The sequence below is a fragment of the Lagopus muta genome, chromosome 7 (assembly GCF_023343835.1).
Source record: "Lagopus muta isolate bLagMut1 chromosome 7, bLagMut1 primary, whole genome shotgun sequence".
In the NCBI taxonomy this organism is placed as follows: Eukaryota; Metazoa; Chordata; class Aves; order Galliformes; family Phasianidae; genus Lagopus; species Lagopus muta.
The window spans coordinates 16,402,333-16,423,899 of NC_064439.1; the positions used below are offsets into that span (position 1 = coordinate 16,402,333).

Sequence of the window (21,567 nt, forward strand, 5' to 3'; positions counted from 1 at the left end):
GTAGCTTGTGAGTCACTAGCCCTACAGTGAGAACTTTTTTTTTTTTTTTACTATTCAAGCTCAATATTCTCTGCTGCCAGCAAAACTGCTTTATTTTTGCCCTTCCCTCCAGTCTTCACTGAAAATAAAAGATCATTACTTTGTATTTAACATCTCTGACTACTGTCATGCCATGCCATTTTTCTCTTCTGTGGGCTGAAAACATTAGCTGCTGCAACCTCCTGAAATGACCTATAAATGACCTTTTGTAAACCTAGGCTGCCTGCAATTTGCTACTGCAGCCTGCATCCATCTACTGCATTTTATCCTGTGATTCCAAGAAGTTCCTCAGTATGTCACTATTCTCCAAGTGTGCCTTGTAATTCATCTAGGTGTCCAGTCCAAACTTCTAATGTGAGCTGTGTTTCATCACCTAAGACATTAATGAGCAGAAACAGGCCAACAGCAGATGCCCAGTAGTGGCTCTACCAGCCCAAAAGTGAACTACTTACCACTGTTCTTGGAGTTCAGTTTTATGAAAAATATGGTTATCTGCTTTTCTGTTTATGCAAAGTTTCAGTAATTTCCACATTTTCTTCACAGGGATGTCACATGGAACCACATCAACTCTTACAAAAACACAATGACATCTACTGCTTTTCCCTTCCAACACCAGTTATTTTGTTAGAAATTTTATTAACGTGAATTGTGGCCCAATCCAAGTTGGCCACCTTTATTATGCTACTGGGTTCTAGGTATTTCAACACCGGTTTCTGCTGTTTGGTTCTGGAATCATTTTAGGTACCAACATTAAGACGACTGTTCAGTATTTCCTTAGATTAGTATTTTCTTCACTGCGTAAACACATCAAATATTCTATCCCATTTCTCTCTCCTCTTAGCACAGTCTTGTCCTTGCCATACCACAATCTTTCTAAGCTCAGTTAAATGCTTGTACTTCAGTTGTGTATTTTTGTTTCTCTTTTAGGAAGGCTTCCTGAAAGGTTAGAAGAAATAAATGCTGATTAATTCTTACTGCTCTCCTACTGTGCTTCGATTTTCTTTCCACATCAGCTAATTTGCTACTGCGCATTCAATGATTTCTTTTAGTAACTGCCAACTGCATGCCATTTTCCTAAGCACAGCTACCTACCTACCAGTTCCCCAAGCTTGGTGAAACAGTCTTTTCAAAAGCCTGCTATCCTTACTGTCCTCACAGTATCCTTTCTTTCCTCACTAAAGCAAACACAACTATTTTAGAGTTTTTTTCCTCCACTTAAATTCCTTTTGTCCACTTCTCTAAATAGAACTTCTCTATCAGAGCAGATTCAACCTGATACAGCTGCTTCCTGTATTCCTTTCTTTGCCTTGTCTCCAAGATGATGGACTGCATGTCTCAATAATGACTGACACACAGTCACGACCAGAATTCCCATTCTCTTATGTATCTCTACAAATGTCTGCAGCCAAAATGCTCATTCCACCAGCAGCATATAAAGCCAATCACAAGTACCTACATAAGTCTAAACAAGAACCCTTCTCTAAATCATTTTCTTCAATGGGCCAAGTGGCTTAGCATGCTGCTCCTTTCTGTAGAGCATATTCTTAACTTCACATCAAATAAAGGAAAGATACGTGCTGTAATATTCTTAGAAAAACAATAGAGGCCACAAGATAACCCATAATCAAAACAAACCATAACACCACCCTAGGCTTCTACGTAACATTGATTGCTTTCAATTTAGCGTGAATGAAACGTATTACTGAAGCAGACATCTTTCCTGAGTTGTTATTTAGCTTCAGTGATCACAGACCACACGCTATATGTAATGCTGCTCTTTTACATCATCTAGCACCTTCGGGGCTGTTAGTCACTGCCTCATGGGTGCTTGCTGTTTCTGACTTTCTTAGGCTTGGCTTTTAGCCTAGAGGATAAGTTTGCTGATTCCATCTCATGCAGTGATGGCCTCCAGAGTCTCTCCTTTTTCCTCAGTCAGAACACAGAACTATAGAATGGCTTGGGCTGAAAGGGACCTTAAATATCATCTAAGGCAATGGTCAGTAGAGAGTCTGGGACTTTCTAAACAAATACAAAAGGCAGTTTACTAAGATAGAATATTGTGCTACAAAAACCTTAGCATAAATAATCGTTTTATTGCTATTTATCTTATTGCACAAGAAGCAGTGGTAAAAATAATATTCAGGATGCAAAAACATTCATTTGGGTAGGAAGAAAAAGCAGGTCCTAAGTTGGAGATCAGTAACATCAACATAACTATTTCTACTGACTGCTACAAACTTAATGAAGGCTCTGAAAAACAAAGCCAGACAACTGTCACCAGACAGGGTGGGCTGTGTTAACAGCATGCACCTCACATTTTCTATTTCCTGCTCAGAAGTACACTGCTTTTGTTCAGTCTTTACCCATTACAGAATGTTTCAAAGCATCTTCCTCTTTTGTAGCTTCATTTCTGCACAATACAGGATTTGGACAGTAATTCCAAGTACTATCATGTCCATACTACACAATTAATTTCATGACTGCGTTCCTAGATGAAGACAATAATTTAGTATAATTCACTGCAATTTAAGTGACTGCAATAGAAATCATCCCTATTGAGTTTGAGAATAAGTTTAGGGAAGCACAGATCAAAGCAATGGGCCTTGTCTCCAGGCTTTTCACAAAAGGAGCTAAGCTGAAACACTCATCCTAAAGGCAATTCCTCTCCACTCAGAGTGCAGGACAGGTCAGCTTAACTGCTCTCTGGAGGTGCCTGCCTCCCTCCAGTGAGGGCAAAAGAAGCTATGGCGACTCAGCAACTGTGATGGGACCCTAAAGGAACAAGAATATTAAGCAGAACATACCAAGACATACAGAGAATTTTGTAAGAAACTTCTTTGAAATCAGAACTTTTTTCAAGGCAGGTCTTGGCTTCCATGGTTTGGCTTCAGCTAAGTCAGCATTTTCTGAGCTGCAACTGACATCCTTTTCAGAGCCCACAGCAATGTTGTTTTCAGCAGCACTGATACCTGACTGTCTGCTTCCATCACATCCCAGCTCCTGGCTCAAAGCTGTAGTGTTCTTCTCCCGAATTCTGCAATCCCCAGCCCTTCTCTGCCTGACAAAGACACAGAGCAAAAGGCTCCCTCCCTGCAGACAAGTCCGCTTGTTCTCGTCACACGTTTTAGAAAAGAACCCAATGAACTGAGGACAGGAACAGCAAAATTACACTATCATGCTTGAGTTTAAGCCACAGATGTCTAAAAAAAAAAAAAAAATACACACACCACACCTCACTCCAGAAAGTCTTATAATGATTGATGCTAACTGCAACCAAAGCTTAGGGAAGCTAGGAAGCTTGGTAATCTGACATTCAACCAATAGGTACACAAATTCAATTTGGATTTTCATAAAATAATCTCAAAAGTAAGATGTATAAAATGAAAAGTGATGTTAAGTATTCAAACAAGGGATGCAAAGTATTCACGTGATATTTAACTACAGAGCAGTATAATAAGCATCTTTTTTCCCTTGCAGCCTGGTGACAATGTTGTTAGAGCTTTATCATACTCAGCTTTTTGTGTATGCTATATTCCTCAGTGTGGGTCACAATATATGCTTAACAGCTGCCTAAAAGACATGGACTAGGCAAACTACAATGTAAAAAAAAAAAAAAAAAACAACCTCATTTTGTAGAAGAAAATATGAGTATTTACTAAAACCTTGATGCATCAAATGATGGTTGTAGCCAGGCAACTTTGATCTTGAAAAAGAAGCAAAAGCCACTTTGCCATGACTGCATGTCCTTTTTCCCCCCTCTTCCACACACTGAGAGGTACAATGAAGGTGCCAATGCCATTAGCTGGAAAGTGAAAGAAATTATGCTAATGGAGAGAAAAACACCTATCAGCCATCAGGATACTTACAGTACTGAAAAGCACAGAAGGAGATGAGCAGAAATACCCACCTTGCTCTAAACTATCCCGCTCAGTTCCCAGCCTGCTTTGGCAGAAGCAATAGTTGACAAGTCTTTTTTTCCCCCCTCTAGTTTTTATATCTCCATGTTTTACATCACTCAGCCTCCCACACATTGAGCCACACAACATGGAAGAAGTATCCGGATATCTTTCTACCCCTCTTTAAGCACACTGGGATAGGAAAGATACTTCCATTTCATAACACATTGCTACCATTGTCCCGACTGTAGAAGTTGATACTTCGCATCTGACTATCTCAGCCAACATACCCACTCATACCTAGACCTTACTTCGGGTAGTGGTTGCCCTTCTTTTGTAGCAAACCTCACTGCAACTTCATATTATACTATTAGTAGCTTGACTCTCCAGTTGAAAAACACCTTTCTTCCCCAGTGCAACCCTGGAACTGCTGAGTGTTACTTCTTTAGATGCATAACCATACTCTGAACATCATATAGCAGAAAAGAGGATCTTCTATTTTTTTAAATAAGTATACACTTCAGTGAGTTATACATGCAGTATCTAAAAGGCAACATGAGAAATTACCACACGAAGTAGGTCAGTGAAGGATCCAAAACTAAGCCACAAGATTTGAGCGTTAATTATGCTCCTTTTTCTCCATCAGACACATATGTAAATCATGCTGTCACTGCTCATTTATGGAGTTGCAAGGAAGTTTTATACATATTTCATGATTGCTAGGGCTCTCTCTGTGACGACAGTCAGCATTTGGAAGCATCAGAATTGCTAAATGTCTCTCTCCAAACACCAAATTCAAGAGTGTGACAGCACAGAGGATTCACTTAAGGCTACAGGCATGACAACAGCTTCACTGCTCAGCTTCCTTTATTTTATCCAGGAGTTACTGCAACACCTTTCTGAAGGCTCTGGAGAGTTCTTACCCTTAATAAGGTCTCTTTGACCATGTCATTCTTCTCTTGAACCCTCATGCTGGCTGCCTCTTCTCAATCACATCAGATATGCGCTAATTGCTCTTACTGTCAAGAACCATAGCAGTCCTAATACCTTCTTTAGGCAGTAACAGATCTGCTCCTATCCTCACAAGGCTGGTATCCATTGTGGACTAACTGTATGCACGTCATATTTTCTCTTCTGCTTTGAAAGAACAGCAATAGCAACCAGAATGCCACATTGCTACCCTCAAGTCCTCCTTAGGAAGTTCCTGCTGCAATGCTGACAAACACATGCAGCTGATTGAGATCACAAAGCAGTCCTCAGAGGAACAGGATTCTAAACTTCTTACTGTACATTCAAAAATATTTTGATTTTTAAATGTTCTCATAATGTTGTGAACAACATATTCTAGTATGTGGAATATTATCTGTAGTAATAAGTAGATAATGATAACATTACATGCTCTAAGAGGAGACTGTATAGCATTGATAGTATCATTGTCAGGTTTAGTGTGCTCATACATGGATACTAAACAGGACTGGGGCATCCTTAAAATAACAAGGTTGCTGGACAGCATGAAGGAAACAGACTGCTGAAATTGTACAGACTCGTGCTGTGCTCCATGGACTGTTAGCTGAACTCAGCAGAGCTCTGTAAATATTCTTAAGATAAGCCAATTCTTAAGATGCACATACTAGGAGAAGCAAAACACCTAAAAAGAATGCCTGGACAGTCTTTCTTGAAGTTGATCACTACCAAATGGGTAATTCTGTAATCTCTTGGTATTTTTCGTCCACCTCACCAGAAATCAGGATTCTTTTATTCTTTTATTTCCCTACTTCAAGTGCTGAGGGAATGGAAAAAGCAAATGTACTTCTTTAGAGAAACAGGCTCTGTACAAACTATTCCACAACTTCACATGATTTCTCTGCTTAAGATTACATTGGAACCAGAAAAGAAGTTCCTAAAAAATGCTTTGATAATATAAAAAGCTCTATTTTGGGGTGAGAAGTCACTTCACCCACATTCTCCCCTATGAGGTTGTTTAAAATCAAAATGTCCTTTTTTAAAATCACAAAAATCCTAGTTCCTAATTATAAAAACATACTAAGAACAGTAAAATACAATAGTTTATGACATTCACAAACCCAAATATATGTCAAACATGACAAGCATAGCCACTTAACTTTTGAAAACAAACTGAGATGTTTCTTGGAGTTCCTGCCTCATCTGTGTAGGAAACAAACTACAAAATAGCTACATTGCAGTTCTTGGCTTCTTACTGAAGAAAGCAAATAAAAGCCATGCAATACCTACTGTTTCTCCTGCTGTTGTACTTTCAACCTTCAATCAGTGTTTCCTGGGTTGTTCTTTGTAGTTTATTTCAGGTAAAGGCTATGCTAATTGTTCTCCCCAACTGATCAAGGCCTGCACACTCATCTGTAAGATGCAATATGATCTAACCTCTCTGCCTCTATCTTCCATCAGATAATTTCCAATTACCTTAGGTCTGGTCCCTTTCTAACTAACATCCAGAATGGAAGAAATGCATTGTGGTATGCCCTGCCTTAGCTGTGTCACTTTGTTGATGCCAACTGACATGACACTGCTAGGCTGATTCATTCTAAGTATAATGCTTAAGTGGTTTCTTTTCAACACAAACTCAATAATCCAAATTCTTCTACCTGCCTCTTCAGAAACAGATGACAAGGCTTAAAAAACTGACAATCATCTCTTACAATAAAGAAAATATTCTTTATTGCTAATTGACTAGAAGAGCACCCTCACAGGGGCAGACGTTCATACTATGTACAGGCTATAGAGAGAAGGGCATTACTGAACTGCAACTCAAAACTACTGATATTCATAGAGATGGGTTTCACTCAGCAGTCATCCTTGTAGGTGCTCCCTTAAGTATGTTGAATTGAGCAAGTTAGGTTCCTTTGTTACCAACACCCCCGCTAATTATATTAAAAGCTCTTGCATATTAGTTTTCCTTTAATTTAATTATTTATTTAAAATTCTATACCACTCTCAGATTCAGGTCCTCACTGTGTAGCGTTTGTCTTAACACAACTTTCTCCTATTAATCCTGTACCAGCATGACCGCTACAAAGAGTGCTGTCATGAAAGGTTGTTCAACATTACTTTCCCAAGTAATCATTATGCAAGTTTTATAACTAATTAGATACAAACTGAAAGGTTACATCAAAGTAGGAAATTGACTCTTTTTTGGTACTTTGTTATATTTATCAATATTGTTTTTTGTAAGTTTTTTTTTAAATAGCAATAGTTCCTACTCTCTCAGAAGCTTATTTCCCACTCACTACACTGCAACTTCAAAATGGTTTACGAGATCATTTAAGTAATCTGCACATCAGAACAGAGACAGAAATACAAAGAAAATAAAATCCAAATGGTTAACAGAAAATGAGGAATTTCACTTCAAATTAGAAATACTTTCTATTAAGATACTTGCTATGAGATAATTATTAAGCAAGGAAGTTAGGTCAAAATATTGTGCTTACCCAGAATTACTCTAACAGATCTTTCCTATCATGTTGAAGCAACTAGTTTTATTTTCTATAGGCAGAAAACGTCAGACACCTAAATCAACAGATCAGGTCCTAACTACATTTAATGGAAATTAAATACTTCTTGACAGCCAGCCCAATTATTCCTACTCAGAAGGCACACCTTCAACCTGTATTGTGAACATCCACTGCCTCTCCATTGAGATCTTTGCCTCACTGAAGGCCTTACAGTGAGCAGCAAACAGAAGTGACAATTTTAGTTAAAACTTCAATATTCAGCTATCTTGTCCTGGAATTTGAGAGCGCAGATTCAATAGGTAATGACTCAAGTAAGGATAAATTCATCTTGGAAAGCAGAGATGGAAGATGTAGGATACTTCACACCAGAACAGGAATAATTTTGTCATAAACACACTCAAAGTCTTTTCCACTGTGACTAACATCATGATTTTATGAAAATTCAAATATTTGAGACTGATAATCTCACAAGAACCCTTCACAGAGTCACCATCCCTAGAAGTGTTCAAGTATTTAGGTGTTGAACTAAGGGACATGGTTTAGTGGCAGGTGGGCAGTTCGACTTGGTGATTCTATGATTATAAGTGCAATATCAAACAACTACAGAGAATCACCCACTGAATTCTTCCAGACTAATTTCATGATGATCAAGCAGACCTCCATGAAAATAACCTTCCTGTGCACAGCTATACTACTTTATTTCCATTTCATCACATCAGAAGTGTTTAATCCTTGGCAGAAAGATTAGGCTTCAGAAATAGACATATAGCTCCCTATATGAAGAGCCTTTCTCTACAGTAACCTCCCACCAGAACAGAAGTAATATCTTCAGTTCAGAAAAAAATTCAAAACTCTAAGTTGCTAAACAGTTGGAAGACATTTCATAGAAGTCTCCTATACCTCATAAGGAATACTGCTATAGATCTGTCTTGTCCCATGTTATTCTACAGATATCTATAGCTGATCTCAGAGACAGGCTAGAGGCTAAAAGGACTTCCATACAATTCAAATGCACATGCAGCAATATGGTAACACACACTATGGTGACAGTTTTACATGACTGTTGTACTAAAAACGTCAGTACAGTTCATATAAATAACATTTAAGACAGAATTGGGAGAAAAGAAATCTGAGAGATATCTTTCCATATCAGCTGTAGATACGTAGCATGGAACATGCTTTTGAGAGCTGCGGTTTTTTGTCCCCCTCCCCCATATTTCATACACTTCAAAAGCAAATACAACCTCCACACACTCCTCCAATAGAAACAGAAGCATCTGCAAGCTAAAGATTAATTGTTGTCTTTCAAAAAAAATGCGTATAAATTCAAGACAACAATTTTTATAAACTTTAACACATCAACTGAAATCCATTACACTCATGGATCTGTGTGCAGTGACAGAAGGCATCCAAGATTACCCCACATACCCCGTACTGGCACTTACACACAGCATGGCATGCAGAGATTAAAAACAGAACTTGTACTCCAGATGTAGCTTATGTCTTTCACATTATTAATAAAAATCCAGGCAAAATATAAAAGTTCAGATATAAACACTTAACAGTTTCTTCACATATATAGTGATTGTTCTATAATGGCTGTTTGGTATCCATCCTTTGCAGGACAGAAGTTTCACAGATGGAGTTTCAAATGCCCAGCAGACACAAAAGAAGCCAGATTTTTCAAAGGGCTGACTTCTTTTCAAAGTCAAACCTCATAGTTTGCATTGGAAATGATAAAAAAATTCTCAAAAACATTTTCTCAATCCAAGTTAGAAGAATTTGGAAAAGCTTTAGAAATTAGGCATTTTTAGAATTAGAGAACATGAAATATTTGGCAGGAGCTTTGTATACATTTAACTGACATTATAAAATACAACAAATTTTTCCAATTCAACCTTGCCAAACACTGATCAAACATCAGCACAGAGAAAGTTTTTGCAGAATAGACTCCAGTGAACCTATGAAAACAATAATGATCAACCTCTTTGCTCCTAGATTAGTCAAAATTAAAGAACTAAAGATGGAAACAAATTACAGGCCTGGTCATACTCTCATTCCATTTTCAACAATATTTGGCAACAGATTACTGCCTTAGTTCACTTTCCTTATTTATCTACTTAAGCATCTGTGTGAACAAAAAAACAACTTGTAATTCATTTCTAACATTTATTTAGAACAAAATTAAAGTAACCACTATAATGAATTGTTACATCACACCTTAGTCATATTTAAACAAATAATATTTCAACATGCTTTTCAGCAAAGAAAGGTCATAGCAAATCTTATCAAGTCCTATTAGCGCTTATAAACTTATTTTGAAGACATAACACTATTAGTATAAACATGCCATACATTAAAAGAACGCTGAAAGTGGGGGAGATCATTAATTCATCAACACTCACAAGACCAGTATTCATCACTTCACATGCAACCACTAAGGAAAGACAACGAACAACTTTCATCTAGTTCACTGAGCTCATATTCAATGTGGGAATGCTCACTTGAAGAAAACTCTATATTAAAAAAATGTTTACCTCAAGAACAAGCCAAAGCTGGTCTCCATTTTTCACATCTTTCTTGTAGTACATGCCATAGAATTTGACTACATTGGGATGATCAGAGAGAGCTTTCAAAATGTTGTACTCAGCTTCAATTTCTTCATCAATATCCTAGTGTCACAAATGAGAAATACAAAGCAGAAAATCATATCTGTTAAAAAAAGAAAGGTAAGACTTTCAGGCTATTCAAATTGAGTTTGAAATAGTGCAAAGAAAAAACCATGTAAGTATTGATATACCACCTGAAAGTCTACAAAGCTTGGTTGTGTTTTCTCAATACAAGTTATATTTTTTCCTTGGTCTTCAGTTATTTCAAATAACAAACATATGGGGCATGACAGAGAAGCCCTCAGAAGAAGAGGCAAAGAGCATTTCAAGGTGAAGCCAGTACAGCCCACAGGTGTGCCGATGCAGGCTGGCAAGTTTTCAGGAGAGCATGCAGATGCCTTGGGCAATCACCAGTTACTCCCCCAATCTCTAGCCTACCCCCAGTCACTGGGGACTGAACAACACAAGCCACCTATGCACTGGAAGAGCTCACTGAGAGATACTATCATATTGTTTTACTCATACTCAGAATATATGCCATCTATCTGTGCCACAGTTAGTGGCAAAACAGCTCAAGTCATTTTCCTCCCATACAGTTTAAAACTTGAACAAATGTTGTTGCATACCTGTTCCCAAAATAAACTTACTTTTAATACAAGTTGCTATTTACACACAAATATAAATAGATGACAAATTGTAGAGGAAGGCTACCTGTGAACTCCACTATCCAAATGAAGTATTTCCTATCAACAAAAAGCCAAAAACTTCTCTCAACTTCCTCACCACCACCAAATGGATGCTTTGTAGTCCTAGTGAATGACAGTCCTTCTCATTTATCTCACAACCAAACACACCTGTTCTTAGGAGGCATCAGCACACTTGTTTCCTATGTGGGACTTCCCAACACTAAATCCAAGTTCCTCACATTAGCCTTTGGCAATTTTTTTTTTTTTTAATAAAGTCTCAGACTGTCACCAGGATCTTCAGGAATTAGGCTATAAACTTCCATATTGGGATTACAAGATTAAGTCTTCTCACAAGGAGGAGCTTTTTTCTTTTTCTTTTTTTTTTTTTTTTTTTTTTTTTAAAACTGGAGCAGCTGAAAAGCAGCAGAATTTTTCTCCTCTTTCAAAAAAAGAGATTACATGAATTTTCCCACCTGCATAAAATAGAACACAGTCAATTTAAAAAAAGGATTTAATAGAGATTTGACTCCTGAGGGGTACTCAGATTTTACGAGACTTTTACCATTATGAGGAGAAGTGGAGAGAATGAAATTAATAGAATATTTCTGTGCATACTAAGAAGAAAAATCTTCCTCCGCATTTTATGAAATAACAGAAATTGATGTATTTTGTTAAATTTAACATATTTACCTGCATAACCAAAGGGAGTGACTCTTCTAGAAATGGCAAAGAGAATAATTTTGTGTAAGATTAGACGTAAAATAACAGCTAAGTGTCTTAATGTACAACAGCTCTTTCTTATAGCCTTAAGGACAAGACTAAGATTGTTCTCAGTTCCATCTTCATATATTATCATTTCAGCACCCTCACTTTGTTACTTCACTTTCAAAAATCTGAGCTGTTGTTCAACATAAAGAAATCAGAAAGCTCTAAGGACTGAATATGGAGTTTGTCACCTATAACATCATTTCTTAATTCAGTTTGGAAATATAAGTTAAGCTTAGTAATATAAGAGCACTTTTTTCTGCTCTATTCTTCAGTTCAATTCTTACGCTGCACTACTCTGAAATTGTTTTTAAAGAAAAAGTTGTAAAATTTAAAGAAAATAAATAAAGTACCTTTTTCTTCATTGCAATGGCTCCCTCTGCAGCCATTAATAATACTTTCAGTTTAAACAAAAAGGACTTGTTTATACCTTTCACTGTTGAAACAGCGGATTGCCATTTTAGTACTAACATGGAGGTACAGCAACTACTTCAGACCTCCTGTAAACAGGAGGGGAAAAGGAAGAATGCTATTCTTAGCATAAGAATATACTAAGTCAAAAGTTCAAGTCTTGCACTTTGATGCATTACTGGCTCTCCTCTATGTAACAGTACCCTCAGCTCACACTGAAAAACACCCTTAATTCTAGGTAACAAAAAAATCCACGAGAAAATTTGATAGAACAAAAATCTAGTATTACAGCAAAACTATAATTCTAATAGAAGTAAATCTGAATAATATTACGATGTGCTGAAAAAATGTTTTCAGTGCTTCCAGTTGGACAGTCTCTGTTTATGGAAGTCTGAGAGCTTCCAATGCATTTGAATTTACCAAGGTCCATTTGTTTAGCCTTTGCAAGGTTATTTTGTTTACTTTAGGAGAGGTAGATGGTATTGCACTGAGATGAGCCTCCTTTTGCTTCTTTGAAAGCATACTCATCTGAAGCAGATCATCAGGAAATAAAATGATAAATCATGACAGTAAATTTTACAATCCTTTTATGGACTTAAAGGCCACAGTAACATTATTCTGACGTTGATATGTAGGGGTAGACAGAACCTTGTGTGGCTGTACAGCTCCAAAACTGCGGTGTTTGACACAGCATGATGTGCTCTTCCTCAGTTGCCTAGAGAATTGTGTAATGGAAGCACTTGCCTCATGCGTAAGCGTAAGATATAGGTCACAGAGCCAGAATGCAGTTAGAAGGAGAAACACAGTCTCTTACTGCTACAGTTCTTGCTGCTAGGCAGTCTGTAGCTTGTATGCACATTGCAGATTCAGAACAAACCACAGAGCAGCATCTGCTACCTGAGACCTACCATCCTGATAGAAACTGTAACAATATCTTGAAAGTGCAAAAGATGAGCTCAGAGGAGCCGCCTGGAAAAGGAACAGCTCCTTGTCCTTTTGCAGGTTGGCATTCTCAAGAAAGATCCCACACCACATGCTGTGCCGCTGAAGTTGACAAACCCACCTTTATGAACCCGGCTACTAACATTCTTCCTACAGAACATTTATCTGCCGCCCAAACATCAGCTACGAAATACAAAACCACGCTGTCTGTGCAGGAGCTACTGCCTTCACATTTTCTGCATGAGAAGATAGATCCTGCTGTGATATCTACATAATCCGACACATTCTGAAAATGCAGAACCAACAATAAGAATAATGAAGTATGCAGTTTTATTTTTTAAAGTGTCACTCCTAGCATGTCACCAAGCTGAAAGCACAGACTCAAAATAGATGTCTGAAGGGACATCTAAGGTACTTAAAAACGTGTAACTTTCTCAGTGCGCAGAAAAGAGGAAAAGGAACACAATCAGAAGTACAAGAAGCTAGGACTCCTAACTTCCTTCCAGGTAAGGAAAAAAACCAAGCAATTTAAGTAACTTACATGAACAGGATCCAAGATTTTGACTGCTGCTTTGCTGCCATTTTTCTTATTTAATACCTTGAAAACTTTCCCGTAAGTTCCTTTGCCAATAGTCTCAATTATTTCCCAGGTATCTGAGGGGTCAGGAAAACTATCAAATATTATTGTTTTCCCAGTCAATGGAAGCATCTCAACTGATGACTCCTAGAAAAAAGGGGAAATTTCCAAATTCAGTGAATAAATGATCATTCACAATTAATTTCCTACAAATAAGAAATGAAATACATATTCCAGGTTCAAACACTAGAAATGATTTTACACAAAGCATGCATGTACTGAATAAGAAACAAGAAAAGCTACACTTAATACAGGTTTTCAATACAGTACCAAATAAAAGGAAATTCAAGTGGTCTTCTGTATTAATTTGAGGCTTCAGTGAAGTCACTACAAGCTTTCTCATAACAAAACTAAAGTGTCATTCTGGAATTTTTCTGAAGGGCAGGGCAGTGGGAATCAAGCTCACTGCTACGGTTACATAAAATCCTCTGGACTCCTGAATTTTTGTACAGAACTCACAAGGCCAAACAGCAGTAGATCTTTCCACAATGTTATGGTCTTCTGACAAGCAAGCATTCAGAGTGATGGAAAATGCACTTATTGATGTGCACTCCTGACACCTATTTTACATACTGTACAGGAAACATTACACCTACGCCCTAGTCAGTGGTGGATACAATTCATTACCACGTGCTTTTATACCTACTATACAACACCTACAGAGTTGAAAAACAAATCAAAACAACCAAAAAGAAACCCCCACCTTTACGAGTTAACCCAGTACCACGTATTAAAAATGTTCTCATATTCCCCGCATTAGAGCCAAGACCATTAAAACAAAAGAGGCAGAAAATAGGAGACTCAAGCCTTACAGAGTAAGGGAGAATCATCTTCATATAATTATTTCTAGAATTTTGTAACTTGTTTTACAAGTATTGTATCAGTGTAATTATTTGGGGATTTTTCAAGTCAACAACAAAAATTTATACACAAAGCAATTCTGCTATACTCTACTTTTTTTGACAATGAAGTCAATGCCTTCAATTTCAACTTCATCTGTAGCTGCCAGCATACCAGACATCCTTCTTTATTCATCTGCTTATTCATGTAACCATATCACTGCACTATAAATGCAGAACATAGCCCCCCCCCCCCCCCCCCGAGGCAGTTGAAATGGACTGCTGCACAAACATATGTTGTACCAGGTCTTTAAATTACCCCATATGCGTACTGGCAAATCACATATTCAGACAAGTTTTCTTGGTCTCCTGGGGAACTTCAGGTTCAGGATTCTTCCCATTCTTCTACCCTTGGCTGATTAGCTTGCTAATCACGCAGAAGACAGGTTTTACTCCTCTCCCCTTTACCCCCTTTCTTTCCCCCCTCCCTCCCCCTTCTTTTCAGTACATTTGACTATTACCAACCTCTATACCAGCTCATGAAGCAAAGTGGAGTAATACACCCTTAACATCAGGAAGCCTGCAGAACTCTGTAGCACACTGAGCACTGTGACCCTTGCCCAGCACCTTGATTTCAAGGGTTGTAGGAGCAAAGTGACCTGCTTTTATCTTTTATATTTAATAAAATGTCCCTTAACACAAATCCAGGTAAATGTCAGAGCAATGGCAAAGGTTGAAGAGTTGGAGAGCTAACATGCAAATCCCCAAATTCCTACTTCAGATTTAAGATTTTCTCTTTCCTCCTGTCCATACTTTCCCCGGGATTCCAATAAGCAAAACCCATTCCGGAGGTTGATTCCAGTCTCCTTCTAAAGCATTACCTTTCTACCTCATGCCTATTATTTATCCATGCCCTGAAAGCTCCACCATTTCCAGTTAAACCCATCTCTTTCCCAGAAAACAAAGAAGTTTTATTTCAACTTCTGTCTGGTTTTTACTTTTTAGAATAAAGTCAACTGCCTGCCTTAGGTTTCACTAAATACTCAAACCACATTTGGATTTTTTTGGGGGGAAAAAGGTGGAGAGCAATAAATGGGTACCTTCACAAGAACCAACACATGCAAGTCAATTGCACTCAACTTATTTTTTACAGAACACATAGTTTTACATCAGAATTTAGGCCCTGCTGTTTTGCAAGAACACACAGCATGCACCCCCAATCCAGGCAGTTCACAGGATAAACACAGAAGTTGGAAAAGGAAAAGTCATTTCTTGCCTTTCAGGAATTAGTGCTGAAGACGGAGGAATTGAGGATCACATCTAGCTGGTGCCAGAGCCAATGTGTGGAACTCTGATACCCTGAACTTCAAAACACACCCTTAATCAAAGGTGCCTTCTTCCACACGTGTCACAACAAAGGGCACATTCAAAACAGCCAGTTTCAGCCAACTTCCCAGCCTTCATTAATCCCCTATACATTGACAGGATGCAGCTGAAACTGGCTCCCCAGACAGAGTGCCTGTTGGCAGCAGAGATGGCTACAAGGAGAACTGTTAGAGGGCTGTGGAAATATGGCCCTGCACACGTTATCAGCTACCAGCAAATGCTGCTGGAGGCACTGTCATGTGCTGGCATTTTCCTCCACAAATCAGACCAGTTACACCTTTTCTTGTCTCAAGAAAAGCCACAACATACTTACCAATGGCACATTCAATAACTGACTGTTCAATAATTCAAAAAGAATTACTCAGCATAATCCCTTGTCTTTTGATTTGCAGCTTCAAAAAAAAAAATCACAACTTGAATAAGTTACAGTAAACAAGCACCTGCAGATAAATTGTTCAGCTTCCACTTCTGTTATTAAAAATATATTAAATAGAATGATTTTGAGTGTTCTGTTCTTGAACAGAATGAACAATGTTTTATTACATCTCAGTGAAGTTGCGACAGTTGATAGTGATATAATTTCATATTTCAGCAATAAATAGGACCATCTCTGGAATATATCTGGATATTCCAATAACAGAGTGATTTATCAAACTGCCCACTATTAAAAACTTTCTTTGAAAACAGCTTATGATGTAATCCAAACCTCTGAGCTTGGAATAAAGTCTCAAGCCTCCACAAAAATCCCTGAAAATGCCTGTGTGTGCTCAGAGAGAGACTAAATTCAGGGCCTTTAGAAACAAACAGTTGAGGGGATTGCACCACAATAAGCCAGTGTTGGGGTGGTTATTTTTGGTTGATTGTGGGTTGAAATGAGGTTTATTTGTTTGCTTTGGTGATGATTGTAGTGTTTTTTGTTTTGTTTTCCAATAAGGGGGTGATGTGGTGTCAATATTGTGTTTATCACAGTTACAACAACAAACTGGGAGATATTTTGTCAAATAAGCCAGCTTTATACAATTTTTAGTTTCATTTGAGGTATCAAAAGCACACATAACACAGGAGACCTCAGGTCAGATGCTAGAGACACCCAGGAATGCTCCATTCCATATGAAAGGTGGCAGATCACTAAATTCTCCTCTTTTTCAGTGTCTAGGTAGTTTGGAAAGAGACAAGAAGTGGCAGCCTCATGAAGAACCCAGCGTTATCTCCTGAGAACAGTCAGACTGCTGCAACAGTAATTCAGTGAAACATATTTATTACACTACTGAGGGGTTTATGGCAAAGGCCACAGAGCACTACAGATGATGGTGCCAAGTGGGAATAAGCAATAGTTTCTGCTCCTGCAACCTAGGCTGCAAGCACAATAGAGTCTGAATTTCATAAAGAATACTACAACACAGCCAAACATTTGTACTACTGTATAATCAATGAATATAAAGATGCTATAATTATGAAATAAACAAGAGAGTTTGGCAAAGCAGATTATAATAACAAAAACAGAAAAGATAGAATGCGTACCTGTAACCTGGGCTCACTGCAAAACTCCAAAGGAGGGATCTCCAGAAGAGATCCTCCACCACTGGCAGTCAGCTCTTAAATGGGCCTTAGGAGAGGTGCAGCCAGGCTCCACCCTTCCAGCAGCACAGGAGAATTGCCTTCACCTGTGCTCCTGTGGCTGACTCAGTGCTCGCCTCAGGTGATCAATCAGAGGTTCAGGCCGTGATCCAGCAGTTCCCATACAACTACATACAACATTTTCATAATTCAGCCCTCTAAGTTTGTCACTGTTTCATTCTGTGCAAATTTGCAACTTCTTTCCACCACCCCCCAAATAGTTCCCGAATGTGCCTCCATCTCACTGAGATGAAGCTTATCAGTTTGTTCCATAAGGAGCTGATAAAACAAGAGGTGCACCTCCCCTCATTTTTTCTCCACAAGGGGTGCTTAGATTATTAACAAAGCATATGTTTATGACTAAAATGAATACAACCTTAAAGATGTTATCAGCATATTGTCTGCAGGCTACCAAAAATGTTCTGTTTACTGGTCTTGAAAATAGGAACCACCGCCTCACTGATTCAATTCAAAATACAACAACTGAGGCAGTCTTTAATCTGTCTTGTCTTTTTTGTCCATTTTACTCTCATTGCAAACATTACTTTGGTCTGGTACTGAACACCACGCACAGCACAGCCGTGCAATACTTGATGCAATAGCGCAATAAAATCCTGCAGCACCTTCCTCCTACCTCATGAGTTCGTGCCTACACAGACAAAACATTTTAAGTAAGGAAGTTTATGGTTCCTGCACAGAGTTTCTAACACAAATTAAGAGCTGCAATATACTATTCACCAAGCCTAGTGCTTTCTAGATAAATGGCCAAATTATTTGATTGTTCAACCATGAACACAGATTGCAGCTCAGATCTTGAATTAGTATAAACATATAGTAGACATTGCTATAAACGTAGCTGTAAAATGTCACTTACACAGCACACCATGTCATCCGACATTCAAAGGCTAAGTTTTGCTCCTGCAAGCCCAATATTTTCCACACTTAATTCAGTGGGATACTTAGCCTCCAATTTTGCTCAGGATAACAAATATATGAACGGGAACTACAATTAAATCCAAGCTCACTTTGAGCATTTATTTTTTTTAACTCTTTTGTCAAAAACTGAGTATTCTTAAGACTAGAACTTGATTTTAAAACTAATGAACCTCACACATTTTTGCATGATTTTATATGTTTTGGATAATCCATGTGCCTACTCAAATTGCTCTCTTTGACTCACTACTTATTATTCTCAGTTTGCACACTACTTTTCTGTTTTATACAATCCATAGTGTTTCCCAGAATTGACAGATTGCTTTCTGAAAAAAAGCTTTCCAGAGGGGAAAAAAATAACATCATAACAACAAGCTGAGTTGTAGCAAAAAAGCTTTGCTGCTTTATTAAGCAATGCCATCAATTTTGTGGTTTTGGACAATAGTTTTTACTATTCAGAGATAAACATTATTTTTATTTATTCCTTATTTGGAAAAAAAAATGTAAGTCCATCTTTTCAACAGACTGATATCTAAACATATTTCATACTGAGATGTGACAGTTTTGTGACAAGAGGCTTTTTATCTCTGCTCTAAGAGATAAGAAAACTAGATGCCTTGCAGTAGTCATTACCCTCTGCTATGGCAGATGAGGAATACAAACCAGCTGTGTGCTTACACAAGTAAGAAACACAAGATGAACACAAGGTTTCACCTAACTTGGTATGTGTACAATATACCTGATGGAACCTAACATAGCCACTACAATCCCATTTCAGACCTGGTCAAAACTATCAAAAATTGATTCACCTGATCTGGTTGCCAACAATCTTCGCATAAGAAGACTTGCTCCCCAGACTCCATTGATTATACTGGCTAAATCTTCATTAAATATAACAGGAACCCCGTGATCCAGTTTTAGATACAGATAATAGGTGAAATTAATTGTACTATATTTAACTGATGGAAACAAAGAGTTGTAGTTCAAGAACTGACAAAAAGATGATCAGCTGCATGCTACAGTCAAGAAAACCACAAGCTAGCCAGCCACCTCTCACCCCCTGAAAGCTGCCAGTCTTGGATGTTTTCTGATAATGTACAGAAGATGCAAGACGGTACAAGGATATTACCAAGCAATCTTTTAACTCAACAATTGAACACCAAATTACTGTTGAAATAAATGGTCGCTTTACAGCATCTGGAGTGGTGATAATCTAGCTTAATTTCAGGCAATTCATTTCTTGAGCACAGTTCAAAGTATGTATGTTAACTTAGGGCTGCTCAAGGAAGAATTTGATCTACTGAGCACAACTTGTAGTGCTCACTCTGAAGTCAGGTAGATCCTTCTGCTGTTTCTAATAAATACTATTTTCTCTGCAGATTGTTGTCCAGCAACAACTTCCCATCAAAGCAAGACAGCCTTCAGAGAAACTTGATGCCTGTTATCCATGACCTTAATAAAACTTCTACACTCAGTAGAGAAACAGCACTGTGCATGTGTTGGTACCTGATCTCCTTCTGTTGATAAATGCATATTGGGTGTCCACACTGACATTTCATCTGCTGATTATCATTCAGCTATCTTGACATTTGTCTTGCAGTAGACTGAACTGGCCAGCCCTGCTCACTCTCTGAAAGCTCTCAAAGTGCACTGCTGAAGGATGTTTACACTAGTGTTGGGTTCCACCCTGGTTTTCCTCCCTTCCACTTAACCCCATGAAGCTTTACAAAAGCAAGCTGTTGATTCTGCACATGGGATGGGGCAACCCCGTATTACATATACAGATTGGAGTATGAAAGTCTGGAAAGCAGCCCTGAGGAAAGGAATCTGGGGGCTCTGGATGATGGCAAGGTGAATGTGAGCCAGCAGTGTGCCGTGGCAGCCAAAGGGCCAACCGTGCCCTGAGGTGCACCAGGCCCAGTTCTGCCAGAAGGTGAGGGAGGGGCTGTCTGCTCTGCTCTGTGCGGCCTCAGCTCCAGCACTGGGTGCAGTCTGGGCACTACATTTTAAGAAAGACATTAGAGAGTATTCGGAAGAGGACTATGAACATGGTGAAAGGTTGGAAGACAAGCTCCTCACAGGAGGGGAGGGGCAGCACTGAGCTGTGCTCTGTGTGACAGCGACAGGGCCTGAGGGAACGGCATGGAGCTGTGTGAGGGGAGGGCAGCTGGGCTCAGGGAATGGTTCTGCACCAGAGGGTGGTGGGTGTGGAACGGGCTGCTGGAATTAAAGGAGCGTTTGGACAGTGCTCTCAGAAACAGGGTTTGATTTTGGGTGGTCATATGTGAAGCCAGGGGTTGGACTCAATGATTCTTGTGGGCCCCTTCCAACTCAGGATGTTCTGATTCCCATTTTATTAATGCCAAAGGTCCTACCATGCACTAAGGTTTACAGTTCTCTTGAAGGTCCATTAGAGGAGGTTTTTTAAAGAAACAGTGTACAAAACTGACCAGATTTGTAAGCATTCAATTCTGACTCCACACTCACCACTGGGTGACCATCCTTCGGAGCACAAAAATGCAGTCAGCACACAATTCCAACTTTTTAAAGCTAGCCATCAGTTATAAGAAGAGGGTAGAGAAAGAACGTGGAAACAAAATGCTGAATTTAATCATTGCATTACGTAGCCAATTTTAAAAGCTTAGTTATTCTGAAAATAAATAAGAGCTAAAGATTTTCATTGCAATTGTCATCCAACAGAATATATTTATGCAGGGGCCTCGCTGTTAGGAAAACAAGATTAATAACAGATGGGGGAATGGCGTTGTTATCAAATTGCATTCGGACTGCATGCCACCAGAAGTAATGCGCTGGCATGAGCGATCACAAACTGAGCCATACCCAGTTCATCCCGCAGCTCCTACAACAAAGGCACTGCAAAGAATGAGAGTAATTTTTCAATGGCTACACACTAGATCAATACAAATTAGCAGAGAACTCTGTTTTCAAAGCTAAAGCATCACTTAATTTTCCCTTTCGAACACAATAAAGACCATAAGCAATCCATACGGTGTAATGACGCTCACTGCCCACTCCGCAGAACTTCTAAGAGCAAAGCAGCCCAGCCCCGCGCCAGGCTCACCGCCGCACAGCACGCCCCGTCCCGCCATAAGGTACCGGGCCGCCATGTCACAGCCCGCAGCGGGGCGGGGCAGCTCCCCCGGGAGCGGCGTTGCACGGCGGCCCCGGCCCCCTCCTGCCCCGCCCGCCGCTCCTGTGCCGAGGACCGGGGGTTACCCGCAGCGCCGCGTCCGGTCCCCGCCGAGGGAGCTGGGTTAGCACCACCTCCGGCAGCCCTGCCTCAGCTTCGCCCTCCTTC

The 21,567-nt window shown here is 39.1% G+C and overlaps 1 protein-coding gene across 6 annotated transcripts in view; it reads right to left on the reverse strand.

The window, feature by feature from the left end:
• The window catches only part of MYO3A (myosin IIIA), a 102,042-nt gene extending 80,735 nt beyond the window's left edge, over positions 1–21,307 (reverse strand). For 4 of the 6 annotated variants that reach the window (XM_048951003.1, XM_048951002.1, XM_048951004.1 and 1 more), the window contains exons 1-4: positions 17,220–17,260; positions 16,012–16,090; positions 13,378–13,560; positions 9,961–10,095 (exon numbers count right to left, since the gene is read on the reverse strand). In XM_048951003.1, the coding sequence (XP_048806960.1) occupies positions 9,961–10,095; positions 13,378–13,545 (303 nt within the window). In that variant the 5' untranslated portion in view covers positions 13,546–13,560; positions 16,012–16,090; positions 17,220–17,260. Of the gene's footprint in view, positions 1–9,960; positions 10,096–13,377; positions 13,561–16,011; positions 16,091–17,219; positions 17,275–21,257 lie in introns of those variants that run through there. The other 2 variants (XM_048951001.1, XM_048950999.1) reach the window with 2 other exon arrangements.
• Positions 21,308–21,567: the final 260 nt, after the last annotated feature.